The 25,553-nt window shown below is 41.0% G+C and overlaps 2 protein-coding genes across 3 annotated transcripts in view; one reads left to right on the top strand and one right to left on the bottom strand.

The window, feature by feature from the left end:
* Positions 1 to 18,972, top strand: part of LOC141910407 (uncharacterized) — a 28,197-nt gene extending 9,225 nt beyond the window's left edge. Inside the window, exons 2-11 of the mRNA XM_074801145.1 lie at positions 10,150 to 10,293; positions 11,034 to 11,140; positions 12,600 to 12,781; positions 13,119 to 13,308; positions 13,531 to 14,558; positions 14,934 to 14,951; positions 16,538 to 17,034; positions 17,814 to 17,905; positions 18,180 to 18,370; positions 18,916 to 18,972. Coding sequence (XP_074657246.1) covers positions 10,150 to 10,293; positions 11,034 to 11,140; positions 12,600 to 12,781; positions 13,119 to 13,308; positions 13,531 to 14,558; positions 14,934 to 14,951; positions 16,538 to 17,034; positions 17,814 to 17,905; positions 18,180 to 18,370; positions 18,916 to 18,972 — 2,506 coding nt within the window. The remainder of the gene's footprint in view (positions 1 to 10,149; positions 10,294 to 11,033; positions 11,141 to 12,599; positions 12,782 to 13,118; positions 13,309 to 13,530; positions 14,559 to 14,933; positions 14,952 to 16,537; positions 17,035 to 17,813; positions 17,906 to 18,179; positions 18,371 to 18,915) is intronic.
* Positions 18,973 to 20,095: 1,123 nt separating this feature from the next.
* Positions 20,096 to 25,331, bottom strand: LOC141910109 (zinc metalloproteinase nas-36-like). 2 transcript variants are annotated; one of them, XM_074800823.1, is made up of 11 exons: positions 25,238 to 25,331; positions 24,154 to 24,275; positions 23,879 to 23,974; positions 23,495 to 23,638; positions 22,960 to 23,074; positions 22,587 to 22,696; positions 22,134 to 22,205; positions 21,486 to 21,704; positions 20,979 to 21,146; positions 20,650 to 20,814; positions 20,096 to 20,371 (listed from the first exon to the last, which is right to left on the bottom strand). In XM_074800823.1, exons 2-11 carry the CDS (start codon positions 24,236 to 24,238, stop codon positions 20,112 to 20,114), a joined length of 1,434 nt encoding a protein of 477 aa, XP_074656924.1. In that variant the 5' UTR covers positions 24,239 to 24,275; positions 25,238 to 25,331; the 3' UTR covers positions 20,096 to 20,111. The 2 variants fall into 2 exon arrangements, with proteins under 2 accessions (XP_074656924.1, XP_074656925.1); XM_074800824.1 differs by lacking the exon at positions 25,238 to 25,331 and adding an exon at positions 24,677 to 24,750.
* Positions 25,332 to 25,553: the final 222 nt, after the last annotated feature.

Here is a 25,553-nt window from a genome sequence, read left to right as displayed (position 1 = left end):
TTTTGATAAAATTAGAATTCTTTAACCCCCTCCAGCCCCTTGTATGCAAAATCAACCATTTCCATATTTATCAGATATCTACGTATTTCATTACATATCTATCATATACATTAAGCATTACATCACGCACACTAACCCCTTCCCCTTCCCCCTCCCCTAACAATGTATATATGTAATAAATGACTTGACCCCCTTTTCAAATTATCTTGAAACAAATCCAGCGCCGAAAAGTCTAGGTCAAGGCTATACTCGGTTGTGACAGCTGTTAGGTTTCGGATAAAATCGGATGCATTTTTAAAGATTGTTGTTTTTCTAAACCGGAAAGCTTTGTAACTGAGTACGAATTCATTATAGAACAAACGCAAAACAGAAGTAAAAATTGTTTCGAATTTCCCCAACAGCAGCAGCGGTAGCAACAGTAACCAACAGGTGTTTAACGACAGCTATTGTTGAAAGCGATACGGGGGACTCGCGCGAGCGTGTAGGGAAACTCTATGTCGTCGCCGCCGCCTCACAAGCCTTTATTTCACAATCGATCATCGATCGCAAAGTAACATGAGAGATCAAACACGATCACGCCTTTAAAACGATCGACACACGGACATCTGCACCGCCGAGGCTTGATTCTAAGGCCTACAATTGGGATACCGACAAGGCTACCGAGGGAAGCGAGGATTCGGTGATAATTCCGCCAGGATCGCTAGTGGCGCTTGATTTCCGCGCTTCAATTCCCTTCAACATTTCAATCTAATTCGAGTCAACTTTTCTAATTAGTAAATCAATTTTCAGCGCAATGATTTCGATTGGTCGCTACCGATTCCGGAATTCTCGTCTGGTCCGTTCGTTTTCATCCACCAGAATATTCTGTACACACCAGATATTTGCGTTATCAAAAGCTTTTTTGAGATCGAAATTACTATCTATTTTTAGTAACCCGAACCATGCTCTACCTATCACGGATTTCGGAATTGCGTAATCTGTAAATTTGAGCTGAATGATAAATGGATCGATTCCTCTTGTAATTTTATGTCCCATAAAGTGGAATTTTTATCAGCACCAAATGACTAATAAGAATTGGCGTGGTTGATTGCTGACTTCTTTCTGACGAATAGATGCTTTTTGGTAGGGGATGACTCGGTAATGAATATCTGCCGGGACGGATCAGCAAATATTGGCAAGATACAACAGACTGTTCATTCTCTAGCGGGAGGTTTTATGTAATGACAAATATCATAGTTTTGATTTGTTTTTCTAGTTTAGGATCAATATGGCCGCTGGAACACTGGTTTGAGGTTAATGTGGTCCCTGATGGGATATTAGGTTGGAGTAGGATCCTTATATACAACTTAAGACCAGTCTAAGCTTATTTTTAGTTCTATAACGAATCTGACAACCTAAGACGAGTCTGTTGGTTCTAAAAACAATCTAGAACAATTTAAAACCAGTCTTAAGACCAGGTTTAGACTTAAGTCCCGACTGCGGATATGGTCCTCCCTGTATTCAGTGGTGATAAATGGTGCCATTTAGACTTACCGCGTTTAATTCGAGCCTGATTCAGTCTAGCAGTCTGACGCTGCGCACGATAATCCTCGTTCCGGAACTCACTACTCGAGTTGGTATTCGCGATAAGCATTTGTTTGATAAACGTTGGGCTTGAATGGTGGTTTCTGGTTAGACACAAATTGTCGCGAGTTGTAAGTTTTATTAGTCACATCATCAGCCGTCTGACGGTTACAAAAAGTAACCCGACCAGACAAACTCGATGAACTGAAATTTGTCATTCGCTCGGACGGAAGTATCAGTCTGAGCCGAAGTTAGGGATATCTTTTTAAGTTTATTTGTTTTTGTTCAGTTTTGCTACCGGATGCTGGTGAAAAAAAATTCATCAGCCGGGATTCGAACCCACTGACTACTTGGACGACCGTTCGACTGAGCGCACGATTGAACCACTGCATCTGTCGTATTCAAATTATGCAAATTAGACAGACTCGGTAGAAGTTTGTCACTAGTTTTTAAACCATGCAATTCTTTTAATTGGTATCATTATTTACTGATCAATCATTCTGTCTTTGGGAGATCCGTGGACAAACGTAATGACTCGGGAAGGAATTTCAAAATTACTTTTTTGAAATTAAACCGTCTAACAACCGAAACGGTTGAATTCCCCGGCAACGAGGCAATTAATTAATGATAACCGCCGTTAATCAAATATTTCCACAATTATATAAAAACACGGCTGAACTTAATATAAAAAAGGAGAAAGTTTCTGATTTTTTTTTTTATAAATATTTTTTTCTAATCAAGCGGAGGGTACAGTGGGTGTCCACGCAAACCCTACGACGTATGGATTGTCATCAAAATACTCCGCCATAGTATAATCTAATCATATCATATATTTCCGATTGAAACCCCGACCATCACTATCCATGAAGAGCTCAGTCCACTGTTCTATTTTAAATCTAGGTATATACTATATTTAGGGTCCAGTCGAACGATTCTGTTAAGTTTTTAGAAAGCGACAGTTTGTTTTCAGTATCGACTTTCCTTTGTTTTCGCGCTGATAGCGGGAACTACGAGTGGTCCGATATGTTTGTATATATTTTGTTTGATGTCGCGCGCGCGGGCGCTGAAAATTAGTTTCACGATGAGAATCGGGTTTTCGACAAGTTCTATATTATATTATAAGCCGGTATTAGTGGTGCTTATACCTGGGAATCAGTGTTGTAAAATACAGGTGTGGTGCAATTTGTTTACACCAGTTGTCGCGCCTGCCTCACTTTCCCTCTCTCAGACCTCACCACCTCTCTCCAAGACCTCACATCCTCTCCCTCTCCAGACCTCACACCCTCTTTTCCCCTCCCTCTCCCAGACCTCACACCCTCTTTTTCCCTCTCTCTCCCTCCCTCCTTCCCTCCCTACCTCTATCCCTCCGGCTCTCCCTCCCTCTCCCTCCCTCTCTCCTTCCATCCCTCCCTCCTCTCTCCCTCACTCACTCCCTCACTCACTCCCTCCCTCCCTATCACACTTTATTAAACACAAGAGTGAGTTTGTTTTACCTATCACAACTAACCAAATGCTGAACAGACTCGGGAATGTATTTAACTTTCTAAATGCTATATGAAGTACTCATTGACACACGCGAGAGTACACCACGTGATCACTTTCTAGATGAGAAATAAAAAGTACCCAACGATCTCCTGAAAGGTGTTCATTACATGCGCGCAACACTCAATGACTCTTCATCATAGCGAAGTCAATTAAAGTTTTTTTTCTTTAGAAAGATCAACAATTAAAAAGCAATACGATATCGTTCCTCATGGGTATACTAATATCTTAATATCTCTCTCTCTCTCTCTTTTTTATTAAGTTGCTTTATTGATTCGACGTGTGAAGTTTGGGAGTTAAAAAATCTACTAGTCAGGATTTAGTTCTATTGTCGGTTTAGTTTTCAGTCGGTTTCGATGAGTTTGCTCTGAGTGACATTCCGTGGAACTGGGTCCTGAGTTCAGAGTTAACTCAAACTCACAAACTGTGGAACTGGATCCTGAGTTCAGAGTTAACTCAAACACACAACTGTGGAACTGGATCCTGAGTTCAGAGTTAACTCCTAACTCACAAACTGTGGAACTGGATCCAGAGTTCAGAGTTAACTCAAACACACAACTGTGGAACTGGATCCTGAGTTCAGAGTTAACTCTAACTCACAAACTGTGGAACTGGCTCCTGAGTTAACTCTAACTCCGATGGATGCTGTTTGTCGGTTAGGTACGACCGATCTAAGGTTAAATTCAGTTCAGCCAGTCGTCTGCTCGTGTGGATTGTCGTCTGCCATGTGAATTAATAATAACGGAGAAAGAAAGTATAGCATCTTATTTAATATTCAATAAGTAAACCATACGTTTCGCGGAGATTTGATTTAATTCGACAAATATTATATTCTATGCGACTCCCCCCCCCCCCTACGGACTGTTAATAGGCAAATATTGATTAATGGTGGACTATTAATGATAGATCTTACGCGTTCTCATGAGATATAGACTAGTTGAATTCCAACGTATCGAGACACACAATATTCCCGAAGTCTATACTCTGGATTTTGCAGCCACGCGGGGAACGATGAAGAACAGTCTACACGATACAAAATAATGAAAAAAAACCTCCGGGAAATTCAAAATTATACAAAATGACGTCTTTAACATTTTGCGAATTGAATTTTGCAAATAGACGTCGGGTCTCGGTAATGACTGCATTATTTTTGGAAATCTGTTTTCGTGACGACACTACGGGGATATTAAAATAATCTAAATAATTCTCTAAATAATTACACACATTTCATTTACTTTCATTTGAATAACTGAAATTACTTTGAATTATGATGAAGTTAGAAAACGAAGGATAATTTCTTAGATTTCTTTTTACTTTGCGTCTTGGGAGACATTTTCGACGCGACCAACAAAATGGCATAAACAAAGATGGTGGAATGTTGATTCGACGGTGCGAATAAAAAGGAAATTAATTACTTCATATATTTCAACTGCATGAATACTGTTTATTCAATCATTTTGTTCAGTTTTAACAGTTCCGGGCTCCATGCTGTTAGAAGCTGTTTAACAAGAGATTCAATTCGTAATAACACGACCGCATTATTCCGCCGGATGGGGCCGTCTTATCTTGTCGAAAATAAAGCTTATTTAGTTTATTTTCAGTGAACTTTTAATTGAATTTTTAGGTCCCGGAATCCATACATTTTCACAGGACCCACCATAATATGTAATTGAATTTAAATTCATTTTTCTAACTGAAGTTGTATCCAGCTGTTTCTATTTCCAGATGTATTCGGCTGTTTCTATTTCCAGATGTATTCGGCTGTTTCTATTTCCAGATGTATTTAGCTGTTTCTATTCCAGATGTATTCAGCTGTTTTTATTTCCAGATGTATTCGGCTGTTTCTATTCCAGATGTATTCAGCTGTTCCTATTTCCAGATGTATTCGGCTGTTTCTATTTCCAGATGTATTTAGCTGTTTCTATTTCCAGATGTATTCGGCTGTTTCTATTTCCAGATGTATTCGGCTGTTTCTATTTCCAGATGTATTCGGCTGTTTCTATTTCCAGATGTATTCGGCTGTTTCTATTTCCAGATGTATTCGGCTGTTTCTATTTCCAGATGTATTTAGCTGTTTCTATTTCCAGATGTATTTGGCTGTTTCTATTTCCAGATGTATTCGGCTGTTTCTATTCCAGATGTATTTGGCTGTTTCTATTTCCAGATGTATTTAGCTGTTTCTATTTCCAGATGTATTTAGCTGTTTCTATTTCCAGATGCATTCGGCTGTTTCTATTCCAGATGTATTCAGCTGTTTCTATTTCCAGATGTATTCGGCTGTTTCTATTTCCAGATGTATTCGGCTGTTTCTATTTCCAGATGTATTTAGCTGTTTCTATTTCCAGATGTATTTAGCTGTTTCTATTTCCAGATGTATTCGGCTGTTTCTATTTCCAGATGTATTTAGCTGTTTTTATTTCCAGATGTATTTGGCTGTTTCTATTTCCAGATGTATTCGGCTGTTTCTATTTCCAGATGTATTTAGCTGTTTCTATTTCCAGATGTATTCGGCTGTTTCTATTTCCAGATGTATTTAGCTGTTTCTATTTCCAGATGTATTTGGTTGTTCCTGTTTCTGGCAATGCTTGGAATATTCATATGGCAGATAACAGATCGGATATTGTATTTTGGAAGTTGGCCTGTAACAGTGAATATAGAAGTCGAAGAGACAACAGGAATGGAGTTCCCGGCAGTTACAATCTGTAATACAAACTCATTCAGGTATGGCATCACAGATCAACCCCAACCCCTCCCATCCCCTCCGACCCAAGCGAGCAGATTCCTGGGACGGATTCTATATGACCCTCATGCATGACGCGAATATTCCCTCTTAAAGAAAAGCAGAACTTTGCTAATGTTTCATCACGCGGCACTGTACTGAATTAGATAAGCAGCTTATTTGGGTTGGGTTTTGAGGGTGCACCCTTTTTCCGCGAACGAAATATACATATTTCTTTAGTGCCCTTTTTCGGTCCCTGGACCTATTATACTCCTGCGCATGGCTCAGCCAAACTAACTAGGAGAACCTCATGAGTTCACTGAATGCACGACCTTCTCAGCAGGCGAAGCTACTTACACACAAAACCCGAAATTCTCCCATGATGGCCCTGCCACCTTATCTCCGTCATCGGCTATCACTATATCGCGGTTTTTGCCAGCACTACAACGCGTAACATGGATTAATATGGCTATCCCTTAAGTCTGGAGGACCTGTTGATGAGGGCCGTGTTGTGTGGAGCGCGTAGGCCTACACTATAGCTTTGTGTAGAATTATGTCATGATGTTCGTTTTGCCAATATACGTAAGCGAGAGAGATACAGACAGATCTATCCTGTAGCAATAGCTGAATGAGAAAATATTCATATATATTAAGTTTTACAAATATCAAGCTTTCATATTTCATACAGTTCCCGAGTGGAGTTCCATAACTATAGAATAGGCCTTTATACCTCGGGGTGTGACGAAATATACCAGCGCCTTACAGTCGTCTGCCAAATTACTACCTGCTACTGAAAATGGGTGTGTACTGACACCGGGAAGTTTAGGTGGTTGATATTTCAGAGAGTCGAGTTGAATCGGGCGTGTGGAGCCGCTAGACGAATGATGAGCTATTCAAACATTTCTACTGTTCTGTCAACTACTGTTACTACCACAAAACCAGTCTATCATGGAGTTTGCGATTGGGCTCAGGGTGAACTGCCGATCCGCTGGGAATATAGATTCAGCGTTTATATGTACATTTTCTTTTACGGGCCCGTCACTATATTGGGCATCACTTTGAATGTCATAACGATTTTAGTCTTGAAAAAGATGAACAAAGATGTTTATTATTTACTCAAAGTTCTCGCTATTTTGGACATATGTTATTCATCGAGTGTGTTCGTCATGTACCCTCTACGCGCAATTCACATCTATATACATTTAGGGGATACTATTTTTCGAATAGATGACTGGCATTATGGCTGGGAATTTATACAAGTTGCGATAGGACCGTTTTATATGTTTCAACAGACCAGAAACTGGTGCGTTATTCTTATCAGTTTAGAAAGACTCGTAATTACAATTTTCCCGTTAAAATCGAGAATGTTCTGGACACGGAAAGTGGTGAATTGTATCATATCATTGATAAATGTTTATGGTATTTGTTTTTTCCTTCCATTGTTTTTGCCGCAACGGGATCTTTACCCTATGCGTTGTATTCACAGATATCCTACCCTTGCACGAGGTGGGTATTTTGCTTACTTCGGCCCGTTCGGTGTTTGGAAGATGGAGGCAGAAGGCTGGATGGGCACAGTATCAAGTGTCATCGCTCCTATGATCGCGCTGTTTCTAATAAACGTCATTTTAATTTTGGCTTTGATTGTGATCAAATTTTCACGAATCGGTAAAAGTCGTTCAGCAATAAAGAATCAAACTTCCAACACGTTAGAGTTACGCGCATTGAGAATGTCGTTTGCTCTTGTTGCTGTTTTTGTCACATTCGAATGTTTGATATTTGTTGAAAGAATGCAGTGGGCTGGGTTTTTAGGGATACTTTATCTTCCCATTGGTAATCTAACCGGTGACGAGGTTTTTATGGTTCGGCGAAAAATCGCTATCGGTTTAACTGTAGTTGATTCGTGTATGAACTTTTTAGTCTATTGTTTGTCTAACAGTAAATTCAGAGTCGCTGTTGTTCAACTGATGAAGCGGAAAGCGTAAACCCTGTCGCACTCGGGTAGAAAAATTAACCGACTAAAAATACTAACTATTTTACTATCGGTAAACTTGATAAATTAGAGAACTCAAAGCTTCTAGGGGAAACTGCAGGGGCCGGTTGCTCAAAAGATGGCTAGAGTTAACCAGTGGATAGTTGATATGGCGACAATGAAATTTCATTGTTACTGTGGTATTTAACGACTGGTTATCTTTAACCAACTTTTGAGCAACTGGCCCCTGGTTGATAGGACTTTTTACGGCAGAGGACTAAGGGCATTTTCACATGTTGCCTCGCCAGACATCGGGAACGGACTGAACATAGCTGGAGCAAACTCTCTCAAAACATTCTTGTTTCGTTTATTCTACGACTTTCATTTTCTGGAAGAGTACATTTGCACTTTTAACTTGTCTTGCGCTATAGAAGCTAAAATTGTGTCGTTAATTAATTAATCATTTACAATATTACCTTCAGTCGTTGAACTTAGTGAACTTTGAAAATTTCGAACTTAGTGAAATTTGAAAATATCGGCTATTTTTTACTATCGCTATCGATTTGCCCTGGTTAGATAGACGAAGAATGAGATTTCAATCTTGCATTTTTGCATGTTTATGTCTCCGACCAGCGATCATTTGAACACCACTCCCGCGCGATCGGCAACAAACACGACGGTTTGAAAGAATGTCGTTTGAATCGACGCACGCAGGTACGCATGCGCGCTCGCTGGCTCGGTCGTCCATCATCAAATACACGACGATATTGTTTCTATTCACACGTCCTCACATCGACTGTAGCTGATAACTGAATATGCAAATTAGGATCGTAGGATCGACGTGAACTGTGTATGCAAATTAGGCTCGCTCTCTACACCGCACGCCACCATCGTCCCATTTGAAATTGATCGTCTTTTTATCGATTGGTTTTCGATTATTGGCGACGTCGTCATAATGAATCAAACACACGAGTCGTTCTGCGAGAACTTCTGGAATGCAATAATTTACACGACAGACCATCCAAGTTTTTATAACCACTGATTAGCTTTTGTCGTGATGTACGGCCGGCAGACGAACTATAGTGTCTCGGCCTCTATCCCGGGCCTGGTACACTACAATTTACTGTCTCAGAAAATGTGTTACCAAAGCTTTTAGATTAATCATTCGTTAACTATAATTGAAATAAAGTTTTTTGGTTTGGCACCTGGTTGATGTCCTGTTGTACACTAGTGACAACTGTTGGGATCCTCACTTGCCAGAAGTGGAATCCTCTATTGCCGCAGTAGTTGATGTCCTATTGTACGCTAGTGACACCTGGTAGATCCTCACTTGCCACACATGTAATCCTCGATTGTGCACCAATGCGCTAGATAAGAGACCGGGTTCAGAATTTTATGGAGTGCTGTCAGTTTGATTTCACCCCTTGTGAAATAGCGATTGTTAACGGCGAACGAAACGTCTGAATTAAATATGATTTAACGGTCCTACTACAACACTTTTCAACCCGATACGTGACAGGTACGCGCCTGCAAACACTGACAGACGAGAGCACGGTGAAATATGAGTGGACGAACAATTTTTTTGAATAAAAATTCATCACGTAATACAGTATTTACATGTATATAGTGTACGCTTCAACATTGAATAGACGCTGAAATTTGTATTACGATTATTTTTGAAGAGCGACTTCATTCTGATTCAATCTCCGAAAAATAATAATCTAACAATTTGAGACCGTAAACTCATTTCGGTTCTATAACCAATCGAACAACTTAAGACCAGTCTAAGCTCATTTTAGTTCTATAACCAATCTAACAACTTAAAACCAGTCTAAACTCATTTTGGTTCTATAACCAATCTAACAACTTAAGATCAATCTATGCTCATTTTAGTTCTATAAACAATCTAACAACTTAAGATCAGTCTTAGCTCATTTTTGTTCTATAACCAATCTAACAACTTAAAACCAGTCTAAACTCATTTTGGTTCTATAACCAATCTAACAACTTAAGACCAGTCTAAACTCATTTTAGTTCTATAACCAATCTAACAACTTAAAACCAGTCTAAACTCATATCAGTTCTATAACCAATCTAACAACTTAAGACCAGTCTAAGCTCATTTTAGTTCTATAAACAATCTAACAACTTAAGACCAGTCTAAGTTCGTTTTGGTTCTATAACCAATCTAACAACTTAAGACCAGTCTAAGCTCATTCTGGTTCGATAGGCAATGATACTACACCACACCAGTTCACGACAAACTAAGTTCTGTAGCAAATCTCAAAACTTAAAACCAGTCTTAAGACTGTGCAATTTTTTGACCTAGTTCAAAAGTTCCCAAATGTTTTTTCAGGCTTGTTGAATCGGAAGTGAGGGGTCTGTATCCTGCTTTGTCTAAGTATTACGGTTCAGGCAGAATGAATCCTGGTATCGCCGATCTAAACTCGTGGGAGATGATGACCAGTTTGGCCCATCGTACGAACGACACCATCAAAGAGTAAGTCAATTACTATCAATAATTCATCCTACACAAAGCGGTCAATTATTATCAATAATTTTCACACTCCTCAAGTGTGCGTGAAAGTCGATTAGCGAATAGTTAGTTACGCAATAAAGCTGGTCTCAGTAGCTCCCAGTGGGACGGAGGCGTGATGCTGTTGCATCTACACATCAGTACTGCGTGACAAGTGGGTTCGAATCCTGCTGGCTGCGTACAAAGTTGAAAAACAAGCGGGTTTGAGTATTGCTGGTTGCTTACAGAACTCACTGACAAGTGGGTTCGGGGGTCTTGCTGGTTGCTTACATTGTGCGGGCAACACTTCAAAAGCTAAAGTCCCGTCGTGAGGTTAAATAAACAATAGTCTTTGGGAAACCAAGATCCAAACGACGTAAATAGAAATGAAGAAATAAAACTGAAATATCTACTGGTTATACGTAGTTGTTCTGTTGGTCCAGTGGTTAGCACTCTCCCTCTGTATATACGAGGTTAGGTGGTTCGAGTCCTGGTCATTCTTTGATTATTTAATTAGTTGAATTTTTTTTGAACCACATCTCATTTTTTTATAAAGTGCAGTGAATACTTCGTAGTCGAGAAATAACCATTTCATTGTTAATATCATTATCATTATCTTTCAATATCATAACATTATCATTATCATTTTCCTTTTCAATATCAATATCAAATCATTGTCATTAATAACGTATCATTTATGATGTGTATGGATGAACTATTTTCAGAGCCAGTTTTCAATCTCACGTTTTGAGTATCAGCGATTTTCAAACGGTTTTAACAGATTACGGAGTTTGTTTCTCTTATCAACAGCAAGCATTCGCAAAAGGGACAGGTTAGTAAAACTGGTCTTAAGGGACGAGTTAGTAAAACTGGTCTTAAGGGACGGGTTAGTAGAACTGGTCTTAAGGGACGGGTTAGTAGAACTGGTCTTAAGGGACGGGTTAGTAAAACCGGTCTTAAGGGACGGGTTAGTAAAACCGGTCTTAAGGGACGGGTTAGTAAAACCGGTCTTAAGGGACGGGTTAGTAAAACCGGTCTTAAGGGACGGGTTAGTAAAACTGGTCTTAAGGGACGGGTTAGTAAAACTGGTCTTAAGGGACGGGTTAGTAAAACTGGTCTTAAGGGACGGGTTAGTAAAACTGGTCTTAAGGGACGGGTTAGTAAAATTGTTCTTAAGGGACGGGTTAGTAAAACTGGTCTTAAGGGACGGGTTAGTAAAACTGGCCTTAAGGGACGGGTTAGTAAAACCGGTCTTAAGGGACGGGTTAGTAGAACTGGTCTTAAGGGACGGGTTAGTAAAACTGGTCTTAAGGGACGGGTTAGTAAAACTGGTCTTAAGGGACGGGTTAGTAAAACCGGTCTTAAGGGACGGGTTAGTAAAACTGGTCTTAAGGGACGGGTTAGTAGAACTGGTCTTAAGGGACGGGTTAGTAAAACTGGTCTTAAGGGACGGATTAGTAAAACTGGTCTCAAGGGACAGGTTAGTAAAACTGGTCTTAAGGGACGGGTTAGTAAAACCGGTCTTAAGGGACGGGTTAGTAAAACTGGTCTTAAGGGACGGGTTAGTAAAACTGGTCTTAAGGGACGGGTTAGTAAAACCGGTCTTAAGGGACGGGTTAGTAAAACTGGTCTTAAGGGACGGGTTAGTAAAACTGGTCTTAAGGGACGGGTTAGTAAAACTGGTCTTAAGGGACGGGTTAGTAAAACCGGTCTTAAGGGACGGGTTAGTAAAACTGGTCTTAAAGGACGGGTTAGTAAAACTGGTCTTAAAGGACGGGTTAGTAAAACCGGTCTTAAGGGACGGGTTAGTAAAACTGGTCTCAAGTAAGTGTTAATAGGTTAAAAACTCACGTCCTGTGGATACCAGTAGCTACCTCACAAAATGTGGAGCTGAATCCAGAGTCAAATAAAACCAGTCCTGTTTTGCAACTTCGATCTCATTAATTTTACTCCGTTGACAGTAATTCAACATCTTAGATTAATTCGTAACAGGTTCTAATTGGTCTCACTAGAGGTCGCTCAATCATCGTTAGCAAACGCAATGTTGAGTTTAAACCCAATTTGCGGTAGTACATCTGGCGCACGAGGCCTCTCGTAACCGATAAGGGTATGAAATTGATAAACGCCCGACGGGTTTTTAATTGCCTCACCATAAAGCTACTACCCGAAAGAATTTAACTTGCGCTGATATTCGATCGGGCAGAGAGGGCGATGGGACCTACGATCGAGTGAGTATACCATGTATATAAAACTGTTTGTAAAAAGTTCAGTCTTTCATTTTATGTCGATAGGTGTCGCTTTCGGTCTGGTATTACTGTTGAATTTAGAGCAGTATGAATACATGGAAGGACAGCATCGCGAGGCCGGTTTAAGGGTACTAGTCCATAGTCAGAACGAAACGGCTAGAGTTAAAGATCTCGGTTTATCGGTTCCCGTATCGCAAAGCGCCATGATCGGCGTCCGCACAAAACTGGTAAGTTGACAACATATTATTTTCCCTTACCGCGTTCATAGTTCATGAGCATAGGCAATCGAGGATCCGCTAGAGGCGCTAATGTGCGGCCACTCCGTGAAACCAGTGACCTGACAAAGCTACTGCGGCAATGGAGGGTCCGCTGGGGGCGTTGTTGTCGAATCAGTCACCCGTACACACTGGTGATGCTACAGCGACAATCAAGATCCGCTAGGTGGCGCTCGAATGAATTTAGTTTTCTTCATGTAACGTCACACCTGAAAAGGATACTTTGGCAATCGAAGATCTACCAGGTGGCGCTAGTGTGAAGTAACCGTTTTTGTGTCTCCTTTTTCAGATTACAAACTTAGAACAGCCATACGGGCCGTGTAAGACAGGCGTCACTTCCGGTGTAACCTGTAGACGAATATGTACGACCCAACAGGTGGCGGCACAGTGCGGTTGTCAGCCGTACTACGCAAACGGTGTTCACGGATATCCGTATTGCACGGTAGCCAAATATTACAACTGTTTTCTGCCGAAATTGGGTAAGACACCATACCCCAACAACCTGCTATACTGTCGAGTGGATGTACTAACAAACCCCCTCCCCCCAAGCTTTTCCGGGGTAACATGAAATTACTAAGCCCAATATATCACATACTCGAGGAAGAGTCGAAATACACGCCCCCCCCCCCAACCTACACGCGCCCCAGACAACGGGCTGACGTCTCTGGATCATCAATTTCTTTCTTATATATTCTTAACAGATAAATTCCGCCAGGTGGCCAACAACTGCACGATTAACTGTCCTCCGCCTTGTGTACAGACAGCCTATCAGACGAGCGTCAGCTATACGTCACTGTCCAGTTACATGGCTCGAGGGATGGCATCGGTGGCCGCTAAAGACGTCGAAATGGCGGCCCGTTACGCTAAAGCCCGTGAAGTGCTTCACCGAGTCGAACCGACCATGGTCGTACAGGACTACCTCATACTGACCGGTTTTCAGAAAGAAATGATAAAAAACGAACGCGATTTGAAAAAACTGTTAGACTTTACGGCTACGAACGCGAAACAGCTGGAAAGCGTCGCCGCCGCCGTTACAACCAGCATGGAAGAAATCGTCAACGGTCTAACGACGTCACGTGATAACTACGTCACTGCCTCGGCCGTTGAGTATATGAGTCCGATGGTGTTGGGACCGTTGGCCAACTTCCGGTACGCGTTGAGCGGGGACATCCTGAGTAATTTGCAATATCTAGAAACGTTCATGTATAACGACACGTCCGGTAACGGAACGGCGTTCGTACCGCTGAATCTAACCGAACCTCTCATGGCAAATGAAACATTCTCCGAGGTCGTGTTCGACATCATGAGCGTCGTGAAGGGAACGAAACTCGTTCTGCACGGCGCGACGCAAAAGTTCAAAAAAGCCCTGAGCGATATCGATAGAAAGGCTAGTAAACCGTCGTTGGAGTTCCCGTCGGTTGATGCCAGCAAAATCAAACCCACGTTGCAAAAATACAACAGTCGTTTCATCGATTCGTCCAGTAAGTTTGTCGAATATTGCGATACGTTCGTCGATAGTTTGAAGGACTACGTCTACGACGTGCCCGACTACGAAACCTGGTACAACTTCACGGTTCATCTCACCGGCAGGTTCGAACCCCTAATTTCGGCCACCGAATCCAGCAGTCAGAAGTTGTCACGTGATTTGACGTCGATAACCGTACAAGCGGATTCGCAGATATTTTACGCTAAATCTCACCAGGCGGCGCTGAATGATGGCTACAGCAAGGTAGGCAACAACACGGGTTATTGTTGAGTTAACAGTTGCTTAGATACCGCGGTAACAATCAGGTTTTCATCGCCGTAATGTCATTCGTCTGTTGCTGGGGAAACTTGGATAAACTTATAAACAACTGGCCTCAGACGCCAGTTGCACAGTCATAACTTAGACTGGCGACCGCTCTAATTTGAGATAGGATTTTCAATCAGTAAATGAATTCGGGTCATAATGCTACCCATAATGGCTGACTGGCGGCCATCTTGGATTCAAACATGAAGCAAAACGGCTTCGACGCGGGGGTACCCGATGCTATTTCAGTTACCCCCGGCGAGTTCTAAGAACATTCTAAATGAAAAAATGTTTTTACATACATATTATATATAGTTGATTAAACGGCTTAGGGTAAGTAAGTAAAGTTATGTTGGGCTTTTGTGGAGGTGTGTCTTGTTGCATGTCTCGATCGTCCCGGCGGTGGCTATCGATCAAACCGTTCATCGAATAGCCAAAGGATTCAAAGATTCAGTGATTGTAATCGTTTTTTGTTCTCATTTGGCTGCACATATCATCATTTATTTATTTCTTTTTTTTGTACCTCTTGAGATTTATTTCTGATAATAATTTAGCCATTATTTATCTTCCTATGAGCAATATATTGAGCACCTGTAAATTGATGCATGTTTTTATTTGCTACGAAGTAGTCGAATGCGTTTATCAGATTTCCAGGAAATTTCAATCACACGCGTTTTGCACGTTTTTTTCAATGTAGTTTAATTAAACAGTAAAAGCAGGGTTTATTGATGCGGCGGCTATTACTATGAATTACAGCGAAGCGCCTATCATCATTGCCTCTCTCTCCACCCAGGAGTAAATGGGTAACTGGTCTGATAATCAACCCATTACAAACCAATACCTCCCCAATACATCTATATACCTCCCCCGATACATCTATATACCATCCCAATACATTTATACACCTCCCCAATACATCTATATACCTCATCCCCAATACATCTATATACCTCCCCAATACATCTATATACCTCTATATACATATACATATACCCCCTACCTCAAGGCCTTCATGGCATCAATACGGTATAGATTTATGCATGAATGATTCGGGTAGCATTATTGATCTACAATATACATTACTGTAGTGTCCCCGGGCAAGACACTTATCCTCATTGCCTCTGATTTTGCTAAATCGATGATATTATCATTATCATTTTTATATATTTCAAACGAGAATGTCAAGTGATATCCTCGATCTCAGTTGATGAATCTATTAGGCCATCATAAAATGGCTGACTGGCGGCCATTTTGAATTTCAATATCATACAATATTATCAATCAACTTTTTGTTGATAAGTGATAAGATTACAAGGTACTTATAGAAACGGGTTGCATGTACTTGGAAAATGGCACTGGGCCTCGTGCCCTGTGCCATAATTGTTCAAGTACAGGCTACCCGTACCGACTGGGGCCCGTGCCCACTGGGGCTCGTGTAGTGTCGTATTCGTTAATCTATCTGAAATCAGTCAACTTTGTCTTCAGCAACTTTTACAGGACCGTACCTAGTACCTTTGATTGGGGGCTGGGGCAGGGCTGAGAAACCAGAAAAAAAGGAATTTCTCCAAAATTCCCAATGGCAACGACTGCTCCCATGACCCCTGCATAAAACGGTCCTGGGGCCGGTTGCATAGTCATGGCTTAGACTTAAAACCAGTCTAAGACCAACCTGGTTATATAGTTAATCTAACAAATTAAGACCAGCCTTAAGATTAAAGACCACTTTTGGACTTAAGTCACGACTGTGCAACTGGCCCCTGGGGCCGGTTGCATAGTCATGGCTTAGATTTAAGTCTAAGTCATGACTATGCAACTGGCCCCTGGTTTTTAGACTGTAATTTTGGAGATTTTTGATGTATCGTTTTGCATCAAGAAAATAAATTGAAATCTTTTTTCATTTTTTATTCTATTTTTTGCAGTTGATCAGCACATTGCAGGCGGTGACAACAAGAGCCAACGAGACGTACACAGACTTTCACCGGCTATTCAATCGCAGTCTCGAAGAGCTGGCCAGTATGACGTCGAACAATATGGTGTCGTCGATGACCAAATTGAACACGATGATGACAAACATTTCGCTGAATTTCGCCTCGACCGTTAACGGCCTTGAAACGTTCATCAGCCATAAACTACCGACCTTGAGCACGGACAGCGCCAGCTACTGGCGAATATCGGTATCAGCGCAATCGTTCTTGACGAAAACGCGCGACTTGTACAAGAAGGTGACGCGAATCGGACCGGAATGCACGAAAATCATCGATCATCTAAACGGCAACGATAACGTAATGATTTTCGCCAACCAATACCGCAAACGCCTGGAAGAGAATCGTAAGAATGTCCTGGTGGCCTACAATCGATTGAGAGATCATATGACTCAATTCAACAATTCCATCACCATCAACGAACAGTTCATTCGGTAATTATTCATTCAGTTATCAATTTGGGAACTGGGCGGCGCTACACGGCTTTGTCGCGAGTGAGGATCCACCAGGCGGCTCTAGTGGATTCCACTTGTGACAAGTGATGATCCACCAGGTGTCACTAGTGTGAAGTAGGACATCAACTACTGCGGCTATAGTGAATCATACTTGTGGCAAGTGAGGATCCACTAGGTGTCGCTAGTATGCAGTAGGACATCAACTATTGCGGCAATTGAGGATTCCAATTGTGGCAAGTGAGGATCCACTAGGTGTCGCTAGTATGCAGTAGGCCACCAACTACTGCGGCAATAGAGGATTCCAATTGTGGCAAGTGAGGATCCACTAGGTGTCGCTAGTATGCAGTAGGCCACCAACTACTGCGGCAATAGAGGATTCCAATTGTGGCAAGTGAGGATCCACTAGGTGTCGCTAGTATGCAGTAGGACATCAACTATTGCGGCAATTGAGGATTCCACTTGTGGCAAGTAAAGATCCACTAGGTGTCGCTAGTATGTAGTAGGCCACCAACTACTGCGGCAATAGAGGATTCCAATTGTGGCAAGTGAGGATCCACCAGGTGTCGCTAGTATGTAGTAGCAGGACATCAACTACTGCGGCAATAGAGGTTACACTTGTGGCAAGTGAGGATCCACTAGGTGTCGCTAGTATGCAGTCGGCCACCAACTACTGCGGCAATAGAGGATATGCTGTTAATGTAATGTGTATAAACAATATTTAATTCAATATTCGTAAGAAATGCTTGTATTTATTTCAGGGACAACTATGTTTATATTAATGTATTTTACACGTCGTTCAATCGTGAGAAGATGACGAAATCACGCGCGTATCTGTGGTTCGCCTTGATATGTAAGTATAAAACAATCACTCCCTTTCGCGTGTTGTTTATAACTAATGGATCCAGTTCCACAGTTCCACAGTTAATTATCGACTCGATAGTTGAAATATTAAAAATCAACAGGGTCCAGTTCCACAGTTCCGAGTTAAGATTTAACTCTGATTTAACTCATTGAAAATGAACCAATTTTAACTCAAGAGTTAACTCTAACTCGTGGAACTGGGTGCAGGCGATGTCATATGGGGATTTATAAAAACAAGAATATTTTTTTTCTTGTTTTCACAGGTGATATAGGTGGCAGTGCAGGTCTGTATTTAGGAGCCTCGTTGTTGGCTATGGCGGAGATTTTTCACTTCATCGCAGCCGAAACTCAACGTTTTCTATGTAAAAATCGCAACAACGGGAACAAAATCAAACATGGCGGCGACCAGACGGAAAACGGAACTGTGGGTAAAAACTCGGACAATAATGATACGGTACGGAATTCTGGGTATGTCGATACGGGCTAGTTGTTTAGCGACGGTGAAAGAGGTGACGGTTATTCGTATAAAAGGCGTAACTTTCAAGGCCGCGTGGAGACGGAGCGTTAAAAAACTGTTGTTGCTTTTGTGAATAATGCAACGACAGTGGCGCCATCACTTGTAAAACACTAAACTACTCAACGCATTTAAAACACACTGTAATGACCTAAACAATCCATATATGTACAAAAAATAGATGTGCACACATTGTATGTACATTAGTTTATGTACACTTGTATTTGTATACTACTGTATGTAATTAATTTATGTACACCAGCATACATAAGATTCATGTGTACACTAATACATGTACATATTATATGTAAACTGGTTAATATATGTATTTACACATGTATGTACATCAATACACTAGTGTTATGTACTCATTGTATGTACACTATTTCATGCACATTAGTGTATACGTACATATCTTATGTACGTGTAATTCATGTAGATTCATCTATATATACCAAAAAAAAAAAATCTATGATATTTTCTAGCGTAGCGGAGCGGTTACATTAACGAAAGCTCGGAAAATCATCGATCACATGGGCTGAGATCGTCTGCTCACAACAAACAAACAATACAATTCAATCAGGTTTTATTCACAATATAAGTGCAACCGGTAACTAACTACAACAGCTACTCTGGCAACCGAGGATCCACCAGGTGTTTTTGGTGTCTTTAACTTTATCTGTATTTACTTTCAAATGTTTGAAGATTACGAATGGATACACGAATACTTTACAACCGATTGAAAGGCACGCCATCTGGCGATATGTTTCATCGTTTCTTAAAATACTAACTCACATATCAGCAGTTTGCCATTAGTTAAAAATACAAAACAAAAAACAAATCAAAGAAAAGAAATATTTTTACATCAAAAAAAATAACAACTAAAAAATCTATCGTTAGTTTGTGACGTGTTGATTATAGAGACGTTTTGATAATTAACTAATTGATCGTTGTCAATGCGTTTAGGACTGATCTCAATATAAATAAATGTTATCGAACATGTGGATTACGTCATAGAAATTTGTGAATGTATGACTATACGTTACGGAGGTATGTGTGTACTACGTCATGGAGAATTTTAAATACCTACGTCATAGAAGTCATGGAGGTTTGATCTCATTGGTTGTATTTAAACCTTGTGTATGAAAAGTGTAAGATACGTAATTCAGATTTTAAAACAGATAAAATACTTAATTGTTTTATGTAAATAATATCGTTAAATTATGGAATAAATTATAAATTATTTTTCGTAACGCTCGAGTTTTGGTTTGATTTGTGTACGAAACGGTGGGTTCGAACCCTGTAAAAGGATGGGAGCGGGCAGAGTGCCCCAATAGCCCAAATATTGATTGGATACTCATCTGCATATTCATTGAATACCCATTTGCATATTCTTTGAAAACTATTTGCATATTCATTGAATACTCATGCTGACCGGAAGTCTGACCTTACGGTGTTAATGGTCGACTCTATAAGTTTACCGGAAAACGGAACTTAAGGTGATAATCATGGCCGACCGGAAGTCCTCAACAGAGCGGTGGGTCACAGTCGGTCCTCGTTGGGCACATTATAAAAACCGTATCAGTTCTACTGATCCACCGACATACAACTCTTCGTAAACAAAATTCAACATTCAACATTCAGATTTTTTATTGAAACCTCTTTTAATTCGATTGAATATTTAGAATCCAGAATGAATATTTTCCTTCATATCGATGTCGTCTGCTCTGTATCGATAACCGCCACAATCACCGCCACCCTCGAGACACGAATATTCAGATTTATCGGCGTGTTCGCACGGATAGGTTCCTGGATTTCGACATTCGGTGATCTTCCCGCTACAAGTCCAGAATCCGTGATATTTGCACCGACACGCCGTGCCAGGTGGAGCCGCCTTCTCGATCGTGCAGCCACCCCTGCTGTAGTCACAATTGCAATCGGCTGAAAAGAAAACATTATGATAGAAATACAGGTTCGGTGAACCAATTCCCCTCGCAGCTGCAGCGAGAGTTGAATATTCATAAAAGGTTCTCGGTGAACCCTCTCCCCTTACAGCTGTAGCGAGAGAGCAGCGAGTAAAACATTCATAAAAGGTTCTCGGTGAACCCACTCCCCTCGCAGCTGTAGCGGGAGTAGAACATTCATGATAGGTTCTCGGTGAACCAACTCCCCTCGCAGCTGTAATGGACCCTTCTCACTACCGATACTACTCCACTTACATGTATCGCAATCACCATTAAAACAAGGCACTTTATTGATATCAGTCCCGCGACAGAGCATTCCGCCATTTTGTGGTGGTGGGTTATTACAAAATCGTCTGCGTCTCTTCGAACAGCTTGAGTCACATTTAGAGAAATCTGTCCACGAACTCCACTGACCCGCCACTGAAACATACATCAAATAATGGTGTATTCAGAAATAGTGCCCCCATGTGGAAGGGATTCGAACCCGATGGCGCCATTAGACTTTACCAGGGTACGAACCCTTGTCAGACCCTAAAGCTTTGGTTATATGGTGTATGCTGCCACCTGTGGGTGATAATCTGTACCTGGACATTGGGAATAGTGACACTGTTTGACCTGTTGGTCGATTCCGTGAGAATTAGCAGCCGGACAGTCGTCTTCCGGTTTACAGAATCGTTGTCTCCACGATTGACATTTCTCATTACACGCTGACCACGATGACCACTGCGACAGATCGCCACCTATACTCGCATCTAGGAACCAAAAAAAGTTCGAAAACATGAAATAAAGGAATTTTCTTTTAGTGTAAAAATACATATTTTCTTAGTTTTTCTTTTAGAACCTGGTAGAAACTACCAAAATGGCGGCCATCTAGGATCGAATAAAATAATGACAAAGCATTATATACCAAAACGGCGGCCATCTTGAATCGATTAAGATTATGATTAATCAGAATATACTAAAACGGCGGCCATCTTGGATCGAATTGAATGACGATGAAGCAGTATCTACAAAAACGGCGGCCATCTTGGATCACGTACGATTATGAGAAAGCTTAATAAATGAAGGGTATAAAACACTTTGCTCTTTACCGTTTTCGCACTCATAAAGTTTATTGATGCCTTCGATATCGAGTTTACTGGCCCCTTCTCGCTGTCCGAATTGTCGATCAGACGGATTCTTACGAGTGACGAGCGTCGGTTTGCCGTTCTTCGAGAAGGCCGTTTTGCCGTAGTGCATAACGCTGTCGAAATCGTACTTCAAACCTTGAGTATCGGAGTCCTTTACAATCGAGAAATAGGCGCCTTTACCTGTACGAGTTGAAATAATAGAGAATATTTACAATTACAATAGCTAAAGAAATATACTGCGAAAAGTAAATATCATTTGTGTATAAATAATTTTCAATTCAATATTGATCCGTGACATTTCGCCGAAATCGTACGTAGCTGATCCAACTAATACACCAGGTGGCGCTCTTCAGCATAGCCAATGAAACGAGGTAGTAATTCATATATTTTATGCAAATTGTATGCAAATTCAAGATTAATGAAAATATATCAACTGTGGTAATCGAGGATCCGCAGGGTGGCGCTAGTAGGAAGTCGATGTTCCGCTCATAGAACCAGAAATGAAACTGTGGCAATCGATGATCCACTGGGTGGCACTAGTGAGAACTATGCATCAACGCGACAGACGGAAAAACCGCTAGATGGTGCTAGAAAATGACTCGTTCAAACCTGGTATGATATTTTCCCATTGTACTTTGACGAATCCGTTCCGATCGGGACGACTTTGTTCGTGATAAAAACCTAGAAAGGGTTAAAAGTAAAATCGTAGAACAAAAACCAAAACGGGAACAATGACTATCCACTGGTCAACTTAAACAAAGTTTTGAGCTACAAACAGCCCCGTCTGCTTTGCACATCGCCCCCTACCGTTAGTGATAGACAACAGGTTTTTTCAGCATCGAAAAAGCCATTTTTCATGGTTTGGTTATAAAATCCCCCAGAACAAAATATTTCCGAAAAGTATGATCACCGATAGTGTCTATTGCTAACGGTGAGGGCGCTGATGGATTTGGTGATCAAAAACGCAAATGTACTGTGACGTCAGGGAGTACGCTTCCGTTCGCTTACACGGTTCTTTCAAATTAACAGTTTCCTTTGTTATAACGAAGTTACTATAGTTACCTAAAGCGTGCATTATTTCGTGTACAATAATACCGTGCACTTCGCACCCGTCGCCGATGGTAACCCTTTGGCCCACGTGGTTTGGCATAAAGCCAACGTTTGACAAACAACTAACATGAAAAAATAAATGAAATATTTCATTCAATTGAAAGACTCGAATCGTGACGTAGTCACGTGGGCAACAGCGCAATATGGCTGCCCAGACCTCCATATTTTGACATCGTTGGATCTTTGTCCAATCAGTTCCATCAGATATGGGGATTTGGAAACTGCTGGGATTTTACGTATATTATGTAAATAACGTTTATATAGAGTGTGACGTCACTATGGCGGTCATGGATATATTATGTAAATCACAGAACAATCAACATACCCTTCGCCGTTTCGGAACGAGATCCAATTGCCGTCCGATTCCTGTTTCGGTCTGAATTTCACACACGTTTTCAAAGCTAATTCCGTTATCGCCATTTTGATTTTTTCCCGTTTATCTACAAAAGAAAATCATATAATTCATGTAATACGGTTGTTAAACTTCGAGCCTGGAACCACTGCCCCCCTACACCCCCCCCCCTTCCGACGCGTTCCTCGAGGCCCCCTCGGACATTCACTTTTGGAGATTTTAGGAAAGTTTGAAAATGTGCAGAAAAAATTTCTGTCCCATCAAAAATGTCTCAGGTGAAGTTGGACACAGTGGACACATGTGAAGTGTGGACGATCAGTTTTTGAAAGTGTGCTGCAAAAAAGTCTAACGCCTGGTGTTTGTAGTTCACTTTCAATTAAAAATGTCTCTTAATTGAATCAAAAATTAAAAATTGAAGCACTGAACACATGTAACTCGAAAGATATTGGAAGCAGAAATCAAAGGATAATGAACAGACTATAAGCATCCGCCATATTGAATACATTACCGACACTGATCGAACTGGTAAACTCGTACGGTACGACTTTGTTCGGCCAAGTTTTCCATTTTCCCCGCACAGCCGAACGCCTTCTGTTGGCGCCATCTAACGGCACGATTATATCGCCCTCTATCACATCCGGTCGGTTTATATCTAAATGAAATAGACAGTGGTCAATATGACTCGAGAGTGGCCGTCTGGAATACTACTTTTTCTTGATCTTTAGCTTCCGCTGCACAGCTCAGAAAAAGAAACCAACTTGTTGTAGTTTTACTAGAACATCCATTTTTTGAAATCCAAGATGGCGAAATGGCTGGTTTATGCACGCTGTACCAAAGCCCTAGGGTGCTTTCAGAGGTCCACGTGACCAATTTAACACGTGACCGAACTTACTTTTATTGATGCGGTTAATCATATCATCGATCGTTTCATCGTTCCTCGCCAGGTGGCGTTTCGACGCGTCATGGACGCCGTCGTTGTAAGCGTTCCCTTGAATTAAACAAAATAATTACAGAAAACACTTGACGTTTGCTCTGCCCTGTTGAACTGGGTGTGCCTCTTTCATTTCTGCGCGCTCCCAAGTCTACCATCGGATCCGAACCTTTCATGATATAATTGTTACTGTCACAGCCGTAATTAGCAAATCAGTTGACCCTAACGATACTTACTGATGTATGCCGCGTGAGTGACCTGATACTGACACCACCAACACAAGACCATAACTAGCGGGATGCCACAGTGAATAAGCTTCATTGTTTACCTCTGTTCCTATGGTTGAACGTCAGGTTACCTGGAATATGAACATCAATTAAGGAAAGAAAGTCTCTGCTAACAAACGAAAGGCTGCGTTGTTATTGTTATCGATAGGTGAGGACAAAAATCAGAAAGAAGACCTTCGGTAGGATGACGGGTATTATAGGTTTTCACTCCTGGTGGAAGTAGAGTTCACTTGCGATAAAAGAAACTCTCCGAATATCAACCTCATGCTCTTTCGGAAGACACTAATATGGTAAGGCGGAAAAAGAAACTTCGAACCTGCTAATAATGTCCAGAGTGACTTCCCGTGGGTTGAGGCTAGAGGGTAGAAGTAGAATAGCCTGCGTGTACGCTGGCGTGGAGAACAGATGATAAGGTTAAAACCCAATATACAAGCAAAGTTTGATGATATAAAAGCGGATTTTATTCGTGTACCTGCGCACCCAGTCTAGTGTGGCAGGGTTTCGAGCGATGGCTGAGTCGTGCGATGCCATCGGGTTCGAATCCCTGCCGTGGAGGATAGTCATTTAACACAAAAACTACCTAACATAGCTAACCGCTTATTCCGCGACACGTGTTTCAGTGCTGGAAACCCGCGCTCGAGACCGAGCTGTTTTTGGCACAATGCTTTAATTTTTTCCAATAAACAACTTGCCTATAATCATTTCTCATTTGTGGGTCTGTTTTCAAATATATCGAACTATGGATGTTATCAATCATACAAATTCTAATATTGTTCTTTTAGAATATTTTACAAATTTTTATTTTCATTAAGCACATGTACCTTCAACTAATGACTTAGTCGAATTGCGGTGATAATTTTTTTGACGATAAGACTGACACTTATTCAATTAGAAATACAAATTGGAACTCAAAAGTAGTGACGACTTGGACAGTAATGCGACAACAAATGCAAGTGAATAATGCCTTAGTTATAAACTAAGAGTTTCGGAAATTACTCTAAATCCCCGGAGAAACAAATCGGTTTTCGCCTACCTTCAAAACGTTCACGGCAAATTAACGAATGAACGACATGTGAAATCAGAGTTCGGGAATTTAAGAGAAATTGCAGGTGGTGCGGAATTCATGGATATAGAACGTGTTGATAAAACAGTTGATCCCTGTGTGATAACGGGGGAAATATCCTGTGAAATACCTGATCCAGGTTTATCATCGGTCAGCTCAATATCAATGATTAACTGGGTATCAATCAGATATTAGACATTTTATCAGCAAACTTTCAAACACCATATATTAGACATTTCATCAGCTCACTTTCAAAAACTGATCGTCCACACTTCACATGTGTTCA

Source organism: Tubulanus polymorphus, chromosome 8, assembly GCF_964204645.1.
Source record: "Tubulanus polymorphus chromosome 8, tnTubPoly1.2, whole genome shotgun sequence".
Taxonomy (NCBI): Eukaryota; Metazoa; Nemertea; class Palaeonemertea; order Tubulaniformes; family Tubulanidae; genus Tubulanus; species Tubulanus polymorphus.
This window is presented reverse-complemented; position numbering and strand designations above follow the sequence as displayed.

Excerpts from the sequence above, each read along its gene's own strand:
- LOC141910109 (XM_074800823.1), bottom strand. The coding sequence starts at position 24,238 with ATGAAGCTTATTCACTGTGGCATCCCGCTAGTTATGGTCTTGTGTTGG. Across the intron at positions 22,697-22,959 it reads TCGTTCCGAAACGGCGAAGG|TTGTTTGTCAAACGTTGGCT; the intron begins GTATGTTGATTG and ends TTTTCATGTTAG. Across the intron at positions 21,147-21,485 it reads ACTTTATGAGTGCGAAAACG|ATGCGAGTATAGGTGGCGAT; the intron begins GTAAAGAGCAAA and ends TTTGGTTCCTAG.